Genomic DNA, 20,643 nt, shown 5'->3' on the forward strand with positions numbered 1-20,643 from the left:
GCTTTAAGGGGAGAAATAAAAGATTTTCATATCTTCTTTCACCCAGGACTAATGTCTTCTAAACTCTTGGTGTGTCCAGGAGGAAAGGGAAACAAGTCTTCTCTGAAGCAAGCTCCATTCTGTACTATGGGGCCCAGGAAAAAATACATCCTAAATGCACTGCGGGCTAAGTCTGCATGAAGCCAGATCCTACAAGGAAGGAATTCCCTTAACCAGAACACCTAAAAATGGGTTGCTACAACTGCAAACCTAATCCTCAACCCAACTGTGAACCTCTGTTTGCGCCTCCATTCTCCCTCCCCTGTGACTAAATTTGTATTGGTCTTGAACCACATGGAAAGGTACAGTATAATTTTTTTTAAACAGTATAAATGTTTTAATAAATAAATATTGCAAGAGCCTCTTAGACGGAGTTTACAGTTTGCATATGCTACTATCCAGGGCTCTTTTTCTAGCAGGAGCTCCTCTGCTTTAGGTCACGCCCCCTGATGTAGCCAGTTATCCTGGAGCTTACAGTAGGCCCTGTACTAACAGCCCTGTAAGCTCTTGGAGGATTGGCTACATCGGGGGGGGGGGGGGAGGAGCTCCTGCTAGAAAAAGAGCCCTGCGTACTATCTAAGGTCCCATATGTATTTATGGAGTGATCAGGGTTACCAGCTCCAGGTTGGAAAACTCCTGGAGTTTGGGGGCGGAGGTTGGAGAGGATGGGTTTGGGAAAGAGAAGGATCTCAGCAGTAATATAGGGTCTCCCCTTCAAAAGACTCCAGGGGACTGATTTTTGTAGTAGGGCTGCCAAGTTCCCTCTGGGGGAGAGGGATCCCCCAGTTTGGAGGGCCCCAACCCACCGGCAGGGAGGAGGTCTCTGGGGGGATCCCCGTCCCACAAAGAATCCCATCAAAGCACAGTGTGTGTAATGCCCAGAATTGATGTTTCATGCCAGGAAAGTCACACAGAGACTCTCTAGGAATTCGTGGGAAACTCTATGGTTTCGTGCAGGGACGCTCTAGCAATTTGGGGAGACCATAGAGTTGTCCCCCAAATTGCTGTGATGTCTCCATGCAAAACCAAAGAGTTTCTCACAAATTCCTAGAGCGTTCCTGCACAATATGTCACTTCTGGGCGATATCATCATGCCTATGTGCACCCCAAAAGAGTCCCTTCTGGCAGCCATGGGGAACTTGGCAACCCTATTTTATAGTCTGGAAGTCAGTATCATAGAGTTGTCCCCCAAATTGCTGTAATGTCCCCATGCAAAACCACAGAGTTTCTCACAAATTCCTAGAGCGTCCCTGCACAATATGTCACTTCTGGGCGATATCATAATGCCTGTGTGCACCCCAAAAGAGTCCCCTCTGGCAGCCATGGGGGATTTGGCAACCCTATTTTGTAGTCTGTAAGTTAGTTGTAATTTCAAGAAATCTCCAGGCCCCATATAAAGGTTGGAAAATAACTGGAGAATTGGGGGGGGGGGGGTGGAACCTGGGGAAGGCAGAGTTTGGGGAGGGGAGGGACATACAATTCACCTTCAAATCAGCCATTTAGGGGAACTGTTTTTAGTCACCTGGAGATCAATAGCTGTAGATTTCCATGTGCCACCTAGAGGTTGTAAACCCTACCTAGAGTTTGACAATTCTTACAATAATTCTTACAATATACATAATTCATGGACAGTCTGGGTCCATTAGTCTTAGTTAGTGTACACTAAAGAACAACTATTTCTAGTATCTATATTTTGGGCAAAAATGTTTTTCACATTTAAACCATTTTTAAAATAGTTTTTATTTTTCACTGACAGACAGACACAGAAAAGGGCAGAGATCGAAATTCTATATTATTACATTTTCACATGAACAATCGTGTTTAGTGAACAAAAACACAAATATAAATACATGAATAGACAGACATTTAAACCATTTTTATTCCACCTTTCCACCCAACTAAAGTATCAAAACCAGCTTTAAAAAGAACACACAAACATGCACACACACACCATTTTTTTTTTAAATCAGTATGAAGGAGGATTAATAAGAGAACACAAAATGAAAAGATCTACCTGCCGGGGGAAGATAATTATTAAAAAGGGGAGATTAATATCTCTTCTACTGTTTTGACTCTATAACCAAGAAGGTCCTTTCTCAGGTTGCTGCCTGTCTAACTTCAAATAACAGTGCACCCAAAGGAAGGTTTCAGAAGAGAGACCTAAAATGCAGGTAGGTTCGTATGGGAAAGGTGGTCTTAAGGTATGTTGGTCCCAAACCACAGAGGGTTTTAATAGTCAATACCAGCACTTTGAGTTGGGCCCGGGGCCAAATTGGAATCCAGTACAGATGAAACAAGACCGAAGCGATATGTTTCCTGCAACCCACTCCAGTCAACATTCTTGCTGCAGGAATTTGGACAAACTGTAGTTTCCAGACACTTCAAGGGAAGCCCCACGTAGAGCACATTGCAATAAAGAGAATTGCTCAGTTCAAATGTCATGGAAAGCCGTGGTTTAATTAAGCATACTATGTTGTTTGTAACAAGAAGGAATTGAAATAAGTGAGCCATCGTTTTGAGTGGGCTGAAAGGGAAAGATTTATATTGATTTTTTAAATTTTAAATTTAACCTCTAGATCTCCACCATTTCAGGTCCCCGAAGCTGCTTTAAGTAAGATGATGAGATATTAGATTGACAACTACATCCAACTAAAATGAAATCAGCACCAAACACAATTGCATGAAGCCAAATAATGCCAGTGAAAAATCCAGAAACCGTAGGGAATCACATATGACCAAAGCATTCAGTAAATTAAAAAAAAAGATTATTTCAGAAAACCAAAAGGTTATTGAAGTAGGGACTTGACAGATGTGTCTGACAAGGGCATCTACAATCTGGGCACCAAAACCAAGAAGGTCCTTCCTCAGGGAGCCACTCATCTAATTTATAAATGTAGAACAAAACAGGACATCAACAGATACTCTTGAAACGTAGGCAAGTACAAGTGAACAAGCAATGCGTATGATAACCTAGCTCCGCACCATCTCAAACTATAAAGTTCTCAAAAGCACACTGAATTGCTCTAGGAGACAAAACGATGGTTCATGAAATTGCTTCAAAACCAGCAAGATATACTCAATTCTATGGGGTCCAGTAAGCAATCTGACTGCTGTAGGTTGAATCAGTTGAAGTTCTTAGAGGCCTTCCACATGATAGCCCCTATAACTAGTTGCAGTATCATACAAGATGCAAAGACGCTGGAGATCACCTTGATTCAGTTTTGTGCAGGCTGGTCACTGTGGGTTGCACAAGTTCAAGGTGGCATCTGGGGAAGCCTTCCAGCCTACAGAAATCAGTACCCATGGAGGAAATGGAAGGTTCAGAGGAGGAAGTCTATTGCCCCCCATCTCCTCTGAGCTTCGTACCCAGAGCTGGCAATGTTAGTGTGTAATGTAATGTAATGCAATTTGAACATCAGCCATGAACACGATACATCCTGTAGTTTTCTTTTTGGAACATTTCTTTGCTACTGAAGGGGAAAAAACACACACGTGGGCTATGATATGATAGAAGCACCAACTCGTTCCACTCAGGAAGATATTTGCTAATTGCCTTTGCTAAAATAAAACAGAAAGGTGTTTGGGCCTTCCATTAAATAATTATTACCGGCTGAGACGCAAAGGATTTCAGAAGCAGTTCACAGCAGGAGAGAGTGGCTTGGATCTAAGTTGCTCAGCCAGCAGCCCTCAATAGTGGAACAAGGCAAAGTCTCAATGCTTTCACAAGCAGCCCATTCAGTTCAATTCAAACAAACAAACATTCTGCTGAACACGCCCAAGCGGTTCCAATTCTGTCCATCAATCTTATCCTGCTCTATTTCGAAATCTCATGATACACTGAAATATCAACTGATAGAAAACTGTAGCATGCAAAAGACTTCAATGGAGTTAAACTACATATCCCCCCCCCCCAAAGGTCAAATAATGCATATCTCACCCTACCCAATAGATCCATATTTCTGAAACCAAGATAAAACCACTATAACTTATTCATTAAAAAAAAACCCCTCCAAGGAATGAATGACAGTGAAACCACAGAACAGTCAGAAACAGCAAACAAAGAAGACATCTGAACAATTATTGGGCCCAAACTGAAATTTCAACTTGCAAACTGCCATTCAGTCCAGATTTATACTTATACGTAGGGATTTTTTTTTTTGGTAGCAGGAACTCCTTTGCATAGTAGGCCCTGTATGAAGAGCCCTGTAAGCTCGTGGAGGATTGGCTCCATCTGTGGTATGTGGCCTAATATGCAAAGGAGTTCCTGCTACAAAAAAGCCCTGCTTATATGATCCATAGAGCAAAATGTCAGGTTTCTAGCCCTGGATTCAATAATGCCTTTACCCCAGTTGAATGTTTAACAATATAGTGTCATGTGGCACCAAAACTTTTAATGCAAATAATCTTATTATTTCCAACATCAATATAAACATCTATATACAAAAAGTGATTCCACAATATATTACAATTAATAAACAGAACAAAAACCAGACTTGTGTTTGTCTCATATCTTCATTACAGTCTAAATTGTATATCGTCCGAATTGTAGCTCTTATATCTGGTTCTTTAAGTAAGACAAGGTCTACTAATCAAGTGCAGTTCACTGCTGGAAGCCCTTCAATATACGTAAAAACACCAATACAAGATGAACTGGTTTCGGTCCTAAGACCTTATCCAAAATACATCCAGGGAAACATGGCACAATATTCAAAGAGATTTACCTCAGTTGAGTCACACTCTCACAGACAGGGTAGTGGTGTAGAGAAACCATAAGAGGAGTTCAGGGAAGCTCATATGTGCTGCTTAGCTTGATGAGACCTCTAACTTCACCTAAGATGAAATAGGATTGTCAGCCTCCAGGTGGCATCTGGAGACCTCCTACTACTACACTTGTTCTCCAGGTAACACAGATCAGTTCCCCTGAAGAAAATGGCAGCGGACTTTATGGCCCTATACCCTGCTGAGGTTCCACCTCTCTCCATAACCTGCACTCCCAGGCTGCACATTCCAAATCTTCAGGTATTTCCCAATCCAGAGCTGTCACCCAGTCCCAAAGCACCAGAGGAGCCACATGCCTTGACTTCTTTGGTCTAGGCTGCAATGACTGGTCAAACCAACTGTAACAATCCCTACCTAGACAAAGCAAGGGTCCTGTTTGTCCAGGATCCAATGTAAAAGTTGACCAAGTGTGGTTGTGAGCCGCTGCTCTGCCCAACTGCAAACTGCACTTGTGGGCAGTATACATCTGCTGGTACATGCAGCTGAAATAGCTCCTTGGTATGCCTGGAGTTGTCAGGGTCTGATTCCTCAGCTTACACTTGTGGGAAAGTTTCAATTCAAAACTTTGTGGATTGGGCCCTTGCTATGCAACTCTTAATCAACTTCAGGACCAACATAGCTGATTCCTACTCTTCTAACCCTGGTAGGAATGTTGGGAAATTCCTGGAGATTTGGGGGTGGGGCCTTGGGAGGGCAGAGTTTCAGGAGGGAAGGTAACTCGGTGTATGATGCTACAGAACCTACCCTCCAAAGCAGACATTTTATTCAGGGAAATCAATCTGTGTAGCCAGAGGCCCACCTGGAAGTTGGCAACCCTAAAACCTTGGTGTCCAGTACTTGTCTGCACGTGCCTCTTGAACATGCATTACTTTCAATGCTTGTTTCCTTTCTAGGCTTCCATTCTCTCCTTGCGCCTCCTTAAAATGAAAGAGTGAGAGTTTCTTACCTGTAAGACAGCTAGTCAGTGACAGAAACAGTGTGAGTTTCCATGACGACTGCATGGTTTGCCTCTGAGGTCTTCGGCCTCCACTTGTGTCACTGTTAGCAGCTCGGAGGTTTCTTCATTAAAACGCAGCCTGGTGAAAGAAAACACAGCTCTTTGATAAGGACTTCCTCCTGCTTCTGTCTGCAACTGCAAACGACTTCTGACAACATGTAAGAACAATTACAGGGCTCGCTCAAGGAATGAGGAGGCCCTTAGAACAAGGTACGCTCAATGGAGAGCCTTATCCTACAAGTTACTGTTGCCAACCTCCAGGTGGAGCCTGGAGTTCACCCAAAGTTAGAACTGATCTCCAGATCACAAAGATAACTTCCCTTGGAGAAAATGGCAGATTTGGTAGTATCATATTCCTCACTTTCTCAAATTCCCCAGCCCAGGTATCAAATCTCCAGGAATTTCCCAAGCCAGAGTTGTCATCCATACACAATGTACAACTAAGAATTCTCTCACTCTGCCTCCAGCTGTTATGAGTCACCCCAGCAATGCTGATCCTGACACAGGGTTGGCAGCCCCTTGGGTATTAGCGGGGGTTTTCTCACTTTTTTTTGGGGGGGGGGGGTTGATCCTTTGCTGGTCAGTGGGGAATTCCACCCTCAAACAGGGACACCACTTTTGGGTGATGTCTTTGTGCCAGCTTCCCAAACCCCACCCCCCCAATGATGGTGGGGAAACTTGACAACCCTATCCTGACACCTTTAAGAAGAGTCCTCCACAGGCCTCAATATGCCCACAGCACGGGTTCCTGTGAACGCTTCATATGCAGGCCCTACGGTTTTTCTTCAGCAACCTGGCTCAGTCTCCATTCCCCTGGATTCAACTGACTAGGAACTTCCTGAGGAGACCTGAACCCTATAATCCTATCAGCCCCACTGGCTGACCTGGAGTCATTATGGGATCCTGCACTCCCAGAATCTCCTTCAATCTTTTGACAAGGCTGCTAACTTCATTTTTTAAAAATAATAAATGTTTTAATTTTAATCTAATCCAATACAAACTTCATATTGGAAAATCCTTAACTTGGGGAGGGGAGAGCCATTTTCTCCAAGGGATCTTATCTCTGTAGTCCAATGATCAATTGGAATTCCAGGAGATTCAGGCCCTGCTTATAGGCTGACAACCCTAACATATGCAAACTGATCTGTGATCTCTGGAGAAAGAATCCAAAACATTCTCTCTTTTGTTGTCATGCACATACAGCTGGAAGTCATTGCTGACTTCTGGTGCCTCCTACTGGGGCATGGAGAAAATTCAGAGAAGTGGCTTAATATAGCCTACCCCTGCCTCCCGACCCTGGTATTCCAAGGATGTCTCCATTCCAAGTATTTTCTAAGGTTGGCGCTGCTTAGCTTCTGAGATCTGACGAGATCGGGCTTGCCTGGACTATCTAAGTCAGGGCACAAAGCATGCTCTGAAGATCTCTGGAAACCACTGCAAAAGTTACTGAAGACCACCTTTCAGACTCATGGGAATGTTTCCAGGGAATGTTGGGAAAGGGATGTTCTGGTAACTGGATAGAATGCACCATCAACACCACCCCCCACACAGAGGATGGATGAATGCCTCTTGCTTTTCTTGTTATATCCTTGTGTCCTGGGCAAAACACACACATTTCTCCTGCAGTGCTATGTATAACTTAGTAAACTGGCTAAATGGAAAATCAGCAATGGCGAACCCACTCCCTGCTCGTAATTCTCCTAGGCTAACTAAAATCCATCAAATTCTGTGTATGTGTCCTGGTAAGCAAAATTTGGCTAGAGATGTGTAGAAATTCCCTGGACAATTCTGCTGAATTTCTCTTCAATACCAGACAGACAGACAGAGAGATAGCCACAGCTGAACCTCCTGGATTTTGCTTTTGGTGAACTCCTATATTCCATATTATGGCTGTCTCACAGGCAATGGTGTCTGTGGACCATGTCTTCATGCCCTGCTACATGCCATCTCTAGCAATAACAACTCTGGGAGTGCATATCCCTACTAACCTCCATGCAGGTCCTGGAGATTTCCTGGAACTGCAACCGATCTCCAGGCTATGCATATCAGTTCCATTGGGGAAAATGGCTGCTTTGGGGGGGCTGACTCCATGTTGGGATGCCAAATCTATAATCAGAATGGGGAATCCCCTCTTCCCAACTTCCCATTTACAGTACGGAAGACATTAAACGTTAAATAGAAAATTAACAAAAATCTCGCCAGCATCTGCCACACAAATGATGCCACTTCCAAGGAATGCCTGGAATGGTGGTAGCTCTAGGAATCACTGCAGACTAGCATTTCCATCAGTTCCTAGTCCTACTGTCATTGCTTACAGGTATTCCCCAGAAGTGATGTCATTGTGCATGTGATGCTAACCCCCTCCCCCAACATCTTGCATCCATCCCTACTCTCTTGATGTTTGCCTTCATGGCATTATACACAGTCCTTTCCTGAATCCCCAGGAATTTATTAACACAGAGTTGGCAACTAGGGTGGTGGCTAGAGATCTCCTGGAATCACAACTGATTTCCAGGCAACAGAGGTCAGTTCACCTGGAGAAAATGGCTGCTTTGGAGAGCGGCATCTAAGGTGTACCCCGCTGATGTCCCTCAAGTCTGCAACCCCACCCACAGTCTCCCTCCCCCCCCCCCCAAAAAAAAAATCTCCTGGCAACCCTACTAGCAACTCTGCCCTCCAGGAAGCTAAGAACCATCCATTTCTTAATATTTATGCATAAAGTCTTCTCCCCTGAAACAAAGTACAGTGACCAAGTTGTCAAGTAACTTCCCACACACAGTGCCTGCAGCTTATCTGAGCCTCAGGGAGGGGGAGGGGAATGCTTCCCAATTAAACATTCATACCAGTGGCCTTCGTTTTTCACTTCTGTTATAATCTATGTTTCTGCATCCTCGCTGGGTTGGTGAGTTATCTCTTTGGTGAATATCTTGAAGGCCAAACCTCTGGGAAATAAGTATGTCCCATGAATATTTAACTTTCCTGAGGGCCGATAAGTATTCTCCCCCCCTCCAACCACCCCTATTCAGCAGTGTTCTCATGCTGCAGCTGAGCATCTGTAACAGCACAGGACTTCTTTAGATATAAACACAGGAACAAAATAATTCATGTATTGTGAAAAATGGAAAGTGACTGAGGGGAACCCTATCTGCACTTGCGTGGAAACGAGCCCCATGGAACTCAGTGGACCTTGCAAATGAGTAGCCAAGCACAGCAAAAGACATGAGAGCCAGTTTGGTGTAGTGGTTAAGTGTGTGGACTCTCATCTGGGAGAACCGGGTTTGATTCCCCACTCCTCCACTTGCACCTGCTGGAACGGCCTTGGGTCAGCCATAGTTCTCTCAGGAGTTGTCCTTGAAAGACCCAGTCTGGTGTACTGATTAAGTGTGCGGACTCTCATCTGGGAGAACCGGGTTTGATTCCCCACTCCTCCACTTGCACCTGCTGGCACGGCCTTGGGTCAGCCATAGCTCTCCCAAGAGCTGTCCTTGAAAGGGCAGCTGCTGTGAGAGTCCTCTCAGCCCCACCCACCTCACAGGGTGTTTGTTGTGGGGGACGAAGATAAAGGAGATTGTGAGCTGCTCTGAGTGGAGGGCGGAATATAAATCCAATGACTTCTTCTTCTTTTAAAACTGTTTTCTTATTACTGCATATTGTCTAGTATGACTGCTACCTGGCATTACATTTTTGACACAGCTGGCCTGGCCCAACAAGGTCTCATTTATGGCAGATCTGGACTTCTTAAGTTTGACACCCCTGAGTTAAAGTATTGGACTAGGCTCTGGGTGATGGGATCACAATATGCACTCTGCCATGGAAGCTCATTGGATGACCTTGGGCAGATCACATGATTTCAGTTTAACCTACCTCACAGGGTCGTTGTTGTGATAAGGTGGAAGGGGAGATGGTGATGTGATAAACTGCCTTGAGGTCCCCCTTTTTTTTGAGAAAACTGGGATTTAATTTTTTTTTATTGAAAAAAATCTCATTACAAATTGTGTGGTGGCATTTTGCAAACAGTTGACATATAGAGCAAACCGATTGTGAAAAACACTCCTAGTTTTCTTCTATATGTGTGTGTATGGAAGTTAATGCACATGCTGACATCAAAGGTTTTAAAAGCAGGCATTCCACAACACCAACAGCTCTTTAATTTGACATTATATTTGCCTTTGATCCATTAATGGAGTAAGAAATAGTTTGCTAGACTGAAACAAGGTCATCCAGTTCTCTTCCAGGAATTTTGGCAGGGAAATGCTCTCTAGGATTGTGGTTGTTCTCTAAATACTCTGATAAAATGTGGTGCTGGGTATAATGGGTATCTTCAGAAATTTGCAACATACACTCAGTAGCTCTGGCACCTAAGAGACAATTGGATGTACTGGTTAGAGCAGGGGTGACAAACTCATTTGTTATGAGGGCCAGACCTGACATAAATGAGACCTCGTTGGGCCGGGCCATGTAGGGTTGGGCCGAGCCATGTTGGGCCGGGCCACATGTGTGCCTAATTAAGATTAGGTAGCAGAGATACAAATTTTATAAAGAACACAAACACAAATATTTGTTTTTAAAAAACTTAAAACATGCTTAAAATGTTAGCACTCATTGGTCTTAAAGATGCTTTCTTTGTATTTCTCCCATGGGATCCAGGGAACTGGGCAAAGGAAGCTCTGGCTCTTTCCTTCCTTCCCCAGGGGATGGGGCGGGGGGGGGAGGAGCCTCAGCCAATAGAAAGAAGAGAGGCTTGGCTCACTAGCTCAGCACCGCTATCGAGAGAGCCTGGCAAAGCAAGCTATTCCTCCCACCTTCCTCTCCAAGGGAGAAGCCTCAGCCAATGGAGAAAATAGAGGTTTTGCTCTGTAGTTCCTGTGCAGTTGAGCAAGCCTTGCAAAGCAAGTTGAGATGCAGAAGGAAGCAAGATATAGGGAGAAGGAAGTAGATGGCAGCCAGTTGTTCAGGGGCCTGATAGGAGCCCTCTGGGGGCATGATTCTGCCCCCGAACTGAATGTTTGGCACCCCTGCTCTAACTGATATGCCAAGCTGGTTCCCCATTCAGCATCTTCATGAGACATCAACAGCGTAACAACTACATTTCTAACTCTGATTAAAGATAATTCTTTTATCTTTAATCTTTAAAGATAATCTTTAAAGATAATTCTTTTATCTCTGAGCCTGCCGTGGCGGGGGAGGGCCGGATACAAATAAAATTTTACTTACTTACTTAACTTATAAACCCCTAAATAATTGGGTACCTCAGCAAATCCTTTCTCCCCTATTAATCTAACTAAAGTTTAAGATTGTCGACAAAATCCTATTTCCATCTCATGCCAGGTTTCTGATCTAAAGCACTGGAACTCCCTGTCATGTTCTGGTCATTAGACTCTCTCATGTTCCATAGGGTTGCCAAGCGTCCCCTGGTTTGGAGGCTCTACCCCTGCTTCAGGGTTATCAGCAGGGAGGGAGAGATTGAATGTCTGCTGGGCATTCCATTATAACCTATGGAGACCAATCCCCAAAGGATATAATATAGAATTGATCCTTGGGTATTTGGGGCCCTGTTTTTAAGTTAGAGGCAGGCCTAATTTTGGGTAGGAGTTCACAGAAGCAGAGCTCCAGAACCTCTACATTTTATTGTGCTCTTTCTTTCTTACCTCCCCCCCCCAAAAAAAAAAAAACAACAAAAAACTTACTTCTGGGCTCCATTGTTCAATCCCCCTGCGAGAATTTCTGAACTCTAAGATCTGACAAACATTCTAATATTTTTTCTCCACACACAAGAAAGGGGAAATAACCAAAACGTATCAAGCAGACAGATGGAAATCTTCATCATGCCACTGTGGCCACAAAGAAGAAAGTAATTTAAAAAGTATGATGGGAGTAAGGTTTTATTGTGACAATGATAATTCAAGAAGCATTTTAAAGTAGACGCCAAGCTGATATAATTTAGTATACCTTCTGGTGATGCCAGGGGTATGTGGCATATGCAAATGAGTTATGCAACTGAGTCATGCTAATGAGCACCAACACCTCTTTTTCTACTAAATGACCCTTGGGTGGAGGCACCAAATTTTCAGTATAGCATCTGGTGCCTCTCCTCAACCTCCTCCCCAAGTTTAAAAAAGACTGAACCAGGAGGGCCAAGTCTATGATTTCCAAAAGAAGGTTCCGCATCCTCCGTTATTTCCAATGGAAGAAAGGCATTTAAATGGAATGTGGTCCCTTTAAATGTGATGACCAGAACTCAGATTCCATCATGCTTGTCACAACTTTGCTCCTGGCTCAACCCTCAAAGTCCCTGAGTCAGACCTGACAACTTAATTCTGGAAGAAGGTAGAACAAAATTCTATTTTGTTCTCCTTTGGAAATTCTATTTTGTTCTCCTTTGGAAATATACTGTCAGGATATATTGAAGATTTGTTTGCTTTTGTTTCGACACTATTTTGTAGTGTGTGTTTTTAAGATGTTTTATGCTCTTCTTGTGGAGGCACCTATAGGACTATAGCTCTGAAAAGCACTTTACATATTGCATAAATAAGTAAATAATGAATAAATATGTTTAACTTTATTACCCTATTTAATATAAGACAACTCCCTTGCCATTTTACCAGAGGTGTTTTCTAGGTCAAACACAAAATGCAATACCTTCAGGCATGGCCAACCAGCAATACACAGGTGGCAACCCCTGATAGATGGATGGATAAAACACTGGAATGGTGTCCTGGCCTGTCATAACGTTATTTCCAGCTCTGTGACCAGAAGTGAAGTCACCCCATCAAAGGACATTCTATGACTTCCCTGCAACTCCATGATAAAAACTAGAGTTTGAGGGTATCCTAGAGTATCCAGTGACATGGTGACCTCACTTCCCCTTACCAGTTGCCAGGACACCATTCTGATCTCAGCTTCTCTTGCATTTATCTCCAGTTGCTTCCTGGAGCTCCCCAATTCCCCTCCCCAGCAATTTTATTCTGTCCCTTGTACAAGTGGGCTGTGTGACTCACAAAAGCTCCTACTGAAATAAATTCTAGTATTATGGGAGAGGAAGAAAGAATTATCTACTTAGAAGGATGGGTATAATGCCATACAGCTCACCTTACAAAGGGGTCATTTTCTCCAGGTGAACTGATCTCTGTAACCTTTTTATCCTCCCCACCCAAATCTACAGAAAACATTGCAATCTTATTCCCTTAGAAACTTGCCTTGTCAGTGAAATGCTGCCTTAATTGGGGTTTGTCCAGCATTTTCAGATGAATAGCTTCTCCCCTTTCAAATCAGGAGAAGCAGGTATGAGGTTTTGCATATAAATCCAAACCTAACACATTAAATCAGGTCTTTTTTCAGATGGGCTCATTGGCTTGACTAGGAGAGTAATGCAAGCAGAAAAGTTAGGATACCCCAAGGATATTAAGGTTTATGGATTTCTTTTGCATAATAATGGGATTTCAATGAGCTCGAAAGCCTCTTTCTGACTTGTTAAAGGGAGAGATGGCATCTCTATTACACTTCCCCTACCCCCCCCACCCTCCCACAAAATCCCATTTTTTATTCTTATCACTTTACACTGGAGTGTGAAGCATCGTGGAATCAGTCCTTTTAGATGAGGAGAAGATAAAAATTTGCCTGCTGGCAACTGAAAACGGATCATCATCCTCCACTAGCCAGTGATAGGCTATAGATGCTTTGTGCAGAAAATGCAGCCTCTTTTTCATCTTCCAGGTCATCTATGAGGCAATTTTCCGTTTCCTTGTGGCAGCCCGCTTGCTCCTTCCTTCTGAACCTTCTGACAATTGATGGGCGACTGAGAGAAATTATTATATATATATTTTTAAAAGTGACAAAATTACACACGGTGGGAATTTTGTATCCATGAGCCTAAAGATCTGCACAGCATGTAAATCCAATGGCACTGCCTAGAGCTGGAGGCAGGCGCGGCGCTGATTCCCTTCAATCTAGCAAAACCCATGATAAACTGAGGTCGGGATACTGCATGACCCAGCAAAGGGGGTTGTGATTGGCAGGCACGGCCAGTGGGTTGGAGTAGGCTAAGCAGGCAGCTGCCTCGGGCACTGCTTGGCCTATGGGGTGCTACCAGAAGCCCCCTCTTCCCACGTGCGTGTGCTCCTTGGAGCCTGCCTTCCCCAACTGAAAGTAGGCTCCATGGAGCGCAGATGCTGCCCAGCCGGTTTCGCATTCCCCAGGTCTGTAGCACAAACCTGGGGAATGCGAAAGCGGGTGGCAGTCATGCAGTGTGCCCCTTAGAGCCTCGAAGGCTCCAAGGACTGCACTGAGCAGGTGCCACCCACCACCCCTGCCCAGTCTTCCCGGGCCACGGGAAGGCCGAGTGGGGTCGACGGAGTGCCCAAGGACTGAGCGCACTTGGAGCCTGGCTCTGAGCATACCAACTCCTTCCTGCTGCTGCCCTGAAGTCACCCAGGCTTCCAAGAAATATCTTGGAAATATCTTGGAAACAATGTTCCCTCTAAGTTGCAGAATCTTGTGCGCAAAAATTCTACTTTGTGAGCTACTAGCATTAAAAAGTTGTGAGCTACTGCATACATTATTGTGCTCCGGAGTCAGCCTTCCTGAACTAAGACAAAAATGTGTGAGCTGGAGGCTAAAAATCTGTGAGCTAGCTCTCACTAACTCAGCTTAGAGGGAACACTGCTTGGAAATATCTTGGGACTTTGGTGGTGGAGCCAGGAGCAAGGGTGTGACAGGCATGATTTAACTCCAAAGGAAGTTCTGGCAATCACATTTAAAAGGACTGCACATCTTTTAAATGCCTTTCCTCCATTGGAAATAATGGAGAATAAGGACACCTTATTTGGGGCTCATAGAAACTTTGGGGGTGTTTTGAGGAGAGGCACCAGATGTTATGCTGAAAATTTAGTGCTTCTACCTCAAAAAACAGCTCCCCAAAGCCTCAGATACCCATGGGTCAATTCTAATAATAATAATAATAATAATAATAATAATAATAAATTTTAATTTATATCCCGCCCTCCATGCCGATTCTCCATTATACCCATGGGAATCAGTCTCCATGGGGTACAATGGAGTGCCCAGGAGACATTTCCCCTCCCCCTACTTTCTAATAACCCTAAATCAGGGGGAGGGCTTCCAAACCAGGGGATCCTCTGCCCGCAACTGGGGATTAAAAAGTAACAGAGAAGAGAAACGCGGAAAAGTGGAGCAGGAAAAAAGGTAAATACCTCCACGAGTAACCACACTCAAAACAGAAAAACGATAGAAAAAGAATAAATATTTATAGCAATACAACATGAAATCAATCACAATATAGAAGCCACACCTGCACCCCAGTTTCAAAAAGATGAAATCATCCAAAATTACAGTGCAGAGGTCCAAGTTCTGGCAGAGGAGTAGTACTCACAGGAGTCCCAAGCTCCAAATCTTCTTTACAACAATTTGATGGAAATATTCCTGTGAAGCGAGGCACAAATGCAACGCTACAGGGTTGTACTAAATTCCCTGTTTCACAATAAAAGCTTCCACGAGCTATACAGTTTCTTTATACATTTTACAAGAGCACTAGGCTTCAGAATTCTTGGCTCGCGCAGGAGCTCAATCAGATAATGATGTACCAATCAGATAATGATCGTACAGATAACGCTCTTGTAAAATGTATAAAGAAACTGTAAAGCTCATGGAAGCTTTTATTGTGAAACAAGAAATTTAGTACAACCCTGCAGTGTTGTATTTGTGCCTTGCTGCATAGGAATATTTCCATCAAATTGTTGTAAAGAAGATTTGGAGCTTGGGACTCCTGTGAATACTACTCCTCTGCCAGAACTCGGACCTCTGCACTGTAATTTTAGGACGATTTCGCCTTTTTGAAACAGGGGTGCAGGCGTGGCTTCTATATCGTGATTGATTTCACGTCGTATTGCTATAAATATTTATTCTTTTTCTATAGTTTTTCTGTTTTGAGGCTGGTTACTCGTGGAGGTATTTACCTTTTTTCCTGCCCAACTGGGGACTGGCAACTCTAGCTTTAAGGTTCCAAAGTTCCTGCTGGGGATGGGTTCCCCCCCAATTTTGGGGCCTCCAACCTGCCACTCCGTAACACCAGTGGAGAAGCCCTGCCCCTGAAAAGCTCTGGTGCTCCATGACATGCCCAGCATGATGACATCACCCGGAAGTGACAGAATTGTGCCAGGCATATTGTGTGTGCAACTCTCTAGCAATTGGGTAAAAACTTTATGACACCACTGAGGGATTTTTTTGGAATGACTGCTAGAGAGTCACATACGTGACATGCCCAGCACTGTCACTTAGGTCCTAAGAATTTTTTTTTTTAATGCATCCTCACATACCAGAAATTCTCACTGGAAGTGACAATGGATAGCTCTGAGAACTGCTAGAAACTCTTTTACTATAGAGTTTCTGGTGATTCCTATGGCTTCTGTTTGTCACTTCTGGGGTAGCTCTGGGAATTGCCAGAAACTCTATGGCTCCACCAGAATTTCTGGCAATTCCTTGAACTACCTTTTGTCACTTTTAATAAGAGCTACATGAGGCTGCATTAAAATAAATACTTTGTTAACACTGCAGCCCCCCCCCCCCCGCCCTCTGAATGGTTGCCTGGCACCTTCAGCTTCATATTTTACCGAGTACAGTGACACATAAAGGTCACTGACTTGACTCTTCATCCCTGACCACCTCTCTCCAAACTCCATCAGACAAGAATGATCTAACCTGCTCCAATGTCCTCCTGTAACCCCCAGTCTAGTCTCTAAGCACTTTAACAAAATCAAGTGGTCGGTCGTGTCAAAATGTGGCTGAGAGATTAAGCAAGGTCAAGAGAGAGCAGTTTCGCTTATCAGCATACACACGGAGATAGTCTTCCATGGCAGCTAAGGCCGTCTCTGTTCCGTAACCAGGTTTAAAGGCAGAAATGTCACCCAGGAACCCTCTTGGTCTTGATTATGCACACAGCTTGCATGCGGTTTAAAGGCACGTATGGAATTTAAAGACTGACATAATGAAAGTCTGTATATGCATGTGTATGCATTTTATGGTTCATATCACACATAGGTACATAGAGGCATTTTCAATACACAGACTTGGACAGACTCAGTAGCTTGCAATTACCTGATGGCACTCTCTGTAGAGGAAATCCTGAGTGAATAAAGCCTCTGTCTGCATGAAAGTTTGATTATGCAAGTATTTTGTTTTAGGCCCATCAAGCTAGTCTAGTAAATGAGATGTTATGCATTGCATCATCTGCTCACACACATTTATGTGCGACTGAACATACACAAAGGAATCTCAAGTCAGCCAGCGGAGAGAGACAAAACTCTGTGTGTCTGGTTTTGTCCAAAGCAATAACCATGGCTATATTGTAGATCATCAAACACCCCTTTCCTTTGCCGCACAGGTATCATGCTGGCATTTACAACATATTAATTCAAAATCTTCACAATACCTTGGTCATATGTTAGGTTTATAATCTATAGATGGATAAGCCTCCCTTTCCCCATGGGTTCACAGCAGATAGTAATCTTCATAAAACACAATTAAACATGACATATTAAAAAAGCCAACAAAATCCCAGCCTGGAAACCCCTATTAAATATTGCAATAATTTCATAACTATAAAAATACAAATCTGCTGGAAGTCTGTGTGGGCTATAACCCTCTTCCTGTTGAGTTAGTTTTCCCCCACCGGCAAACTAAGCAGGTGCTCACAAAATTTATTTTAGTATTGGGTTAAAATGGTTTGATACCATCCTGCAATGTGGTGATCGAAGAGGCTCACGAGCAATAAGAATCCAATAGAATAAAGCAATAAAAATCAATTTCTTAAACTCTTTCCTCCAGAGCCTTTGTGGGACAGTTGTTAGCATTTGTGAATGGCCAAATCTAGGAAATTCTCAGGCCAGGGTTGGCAATTAGAGTTGTCAGCTCCAGGTTGAGAAATATTAGGATATTTTGGGGGGTGGAACATGGGGAGAATGGGGTTTGGGGAGGGGAGGGACCTCAGCAGGATATACCATACAGTCCTCCTGTTTTCTCCAGGGGAACTGATGTGGAAACCAGCTGTAATTCCAGGAGATCTCCACCCACCAATTGGACGCTGGAAACCCAAAGAGAGAGTCACTGTCTCACAGTTTACCTGGTATCATCAGGTTGCTGAGAGGGTAATATGGAGGAGGAAGGACCATGAGTGCTGTGCTGAGTTCCTTAGAGAAAGGGCATGATAAAAATGTACTCAGACAGACAGACTCAATAAAGCAGCAGCAGCAGCAGAAGAAGACTGCAGATTTATACCCCGCCCTTCTCTCTGAATCAGAGACTCAGAGCGGCTTACAATCTCCTATATTTTCCACACACACAACAGACACCCTGTGAGGTGGGTGCGGCTGAGCGGGCTCTCACAGCAGCTGCCCTTTCAAGGACAACTCCTGCGATAGCTATGGCTAACCCAAGGCCATTCCAGCAGGTGCAGGCGGAGGAGTGGGGAATCAAACCCGGTTCTCCCAGATAAGAGTCCGCACACTTAACCACTACACCAAACTGGCTCAACAGCAAGTGTTAAAAACAACCCAGGAAAGTGAGGAGGAAGAGGTTAGGTTGTTGTCAAATCTTCAGATGGGGCCTGGAAATCTCCTGGAATTGCAACTCACTTCCAGACTACAAAGACTGGTTCCCCTGGAGAAAATGGCTACTTTGGAAAGAGGGTTGCCAGCCCCCAGGTGGGGCCTGGAGATCTCCAGCTTTTACAACTGATCTCCAGTTGGCAGAGATCAGCCCCCCTGTGGAAAATGGCTGCTTTGAAGGGTGGACTCTATGGCATTATATCATGTGGCGGCCCCTCCCCTTCCTAACCCCTGCCCAATTCCAGCTCCACCCCAAAGTCTCCAGGTATTTTCCAACACAGACCTGGCAACTCTAGAGGGTGGACTCTATGGCAGTCCATTCTATGGCTGAGGGTCCCTCCCCTTCCCAAACTCTGCCCTCCTCAGGTTCCACCCTCAGATATTTATGAATTTTACAAGTCAGAGCTGGCAACCCTGGGAAGAGGGGAAGAAGGCATCATTATCAACAAGAGCAGCTTCATACTGTCAAAGTCCTGAGGGCAAACCCCCCCTACATTAATCCTTCACTTATCTCAATATTTAATCAAGGCAAAACAACAACAACAACAAAACCCAAATCACCATGGACAAAAAAGAGACCAGTTCCTCACTAGCAGTTGCTCCACCTCCAGGCTGCTGCTTTCCCCCGCTCAAGCTATCAATTTCCCACCAGTTTTTGCGTGGGTGCATTTTGATCTGTGGCTCCCTCCAATTTCCCTCACAGCTTCCAGATCTCCAAACATAAACATCTGGGGCAGAGGTCCATCAGTGGCTACTACCCACAGTGTAATGTTGGAACTCTCTGTCTGGGGCAGTGATCCTCTGTATTCTTGGTGCTTGGGGGAGGAAATAGTGGGAGGGCTTCTAGTCTTAGCCCCACTGGTGGACCTCCTGATGGCATCTGGGGTTTTTTGGCCACTGTGTGACACAGAGTGTTGGACTGGATGGGCCATTGGCCTGATCCAACATGGCTTCTCTAATGTTCTTATAAAACAAGCAGGAAGTCATGAGGGAAACTGGAAGGCATTGTGACGAAGCGACGAGAACATCCTATAGAACGTTTATGAAGTCTTATGAGATGGCAGTCAAAGCCGCAAAGAAGGATTACTTTGCGGCTAGGATTGCATCTGCAAATTCGCGCCCAGCACAATTATTTAAGATAATTGAAAATTTGACCACTCTGCCCCAAGGCAGACCAAACATGAAAGAACTGGAAATAGGCTGTGAGGCTTTTGTGAAATTTTTTGCAGATAAAATCTCGTCGCTCCGCCAGGACTTTCCTGCCACATTGAATGCAGTAGATGAACCCGGGGCTCCGTGCCTGTCTTCTGATGTTATCTTGGATCACTTTGACGCGCTTAGTCTTGGGGAAGTCGACGAAGTTCTCTCAACTGTACGCCCTACAACTTGCGACCTTGACCCATGCCCCTCCTGGCTAATCAAATCCTGCCAGAGGGAGCTTAGATATCCTATACGGGATATCATAAATAGATCCCTCTTGGAAGGGCAATTTCCAACATCTTTGAAAGAGGCCATGGTCCGCCCTCTCCTAAAAAAGAGTACAGCAGATCTGGCCGAATTGGCAAATTATCGACCGGTCTCGAACCTACCATTTTTAGGTAAGGTTATAGAGAGGGCAGTGGCATTACAGTTGCAGAGTTTTTTGGATGACACTTCCGCCTTAGACCCTCACCAGTCCGGCTTCCGTCCGGGTTATGGGACGGAGACAGTGCTGGTCGCCTTGGTGGATGACCTCCAGCAGCATCTGGATCGAGGCGGCGTGGCGGTGCTGATATTGTTGGACCTGTCGGCTGCATTTGATACAGTCGATCATCAGCTACTGGCCCGCCGGCTCGCCGACGCGGGGATTTGGGGATTGGCCTTACAGTGGCTTTCCTCCTTCCTCGAAGGACGGTGACAAAGGGTGGCCATTGGGGGGGAGCGGTCCCGGAGGCACCCACTAGTATGTGGGGTGCCACAAGGGGCAGTTCTCTCCCCGATGCTGTTTAACATCTATATGCGCCCCCCTTGCCCAGATTGCCCGGAGGTTTGGGCTTGGGTGCCATCAATACGCTGATGACACCCAGCTCTATCTACTAATGGACGGCCGGCCTAGCTCCGTCCCAGAAAGCCTGGACTTAGCATTGCAAGCCGTGGCAGGTTGGCTCAGACTGAGTGGGCTGAAGTTGAATCCAACGAAGACAGAGGTACTTTGCTTGGGTCGCGGTGCCC

At 44.7% G+C, this 20,643-nt stretch overlaps 1 protein-coding gene across 2 annotated transcripts in view; it reads right to left on the bottom strand.

Moving 5' to 3' along the window:
• Positions 1-20,643, bottom strand: part of CNTN5 (contactin 5) — an 897,557-nt gene that overhangs the window by 589,775 nt on the left and 287,139 nt on the right. For both annotated transcript variants that reach the window (XM_060234908.1, XM_060234909.1), the window contains one exon: positions 5,765-5,894. In XM_060234908.1, the coding sequence (XP_060090891.1) occupies positions 5,765-5,819 (55 nt within the window). In that variant the 5' untranslated portion in view covers positions 5,820-5,894. The remainder of the gene's footprint in view (positions 1-5,764; positions 5,895-20,643) is intronic.

The sequence above is a fragment of the Heteronotia binoei genome, chromosome 3 (assembly GCF_032191835.1).
Source record: "Heteronotia binoei isolate CCM8104 ecotype False Entrance Well chromosome 3, APGP_CSIRO_Hbin_v1, whole genome shotgun sequence".
NCBI lineage: Eukaryota > Metazoa > Chordata > Lepidosauria > Squamata > Gekkonidae > Heteronotia > Heteronotia binoei.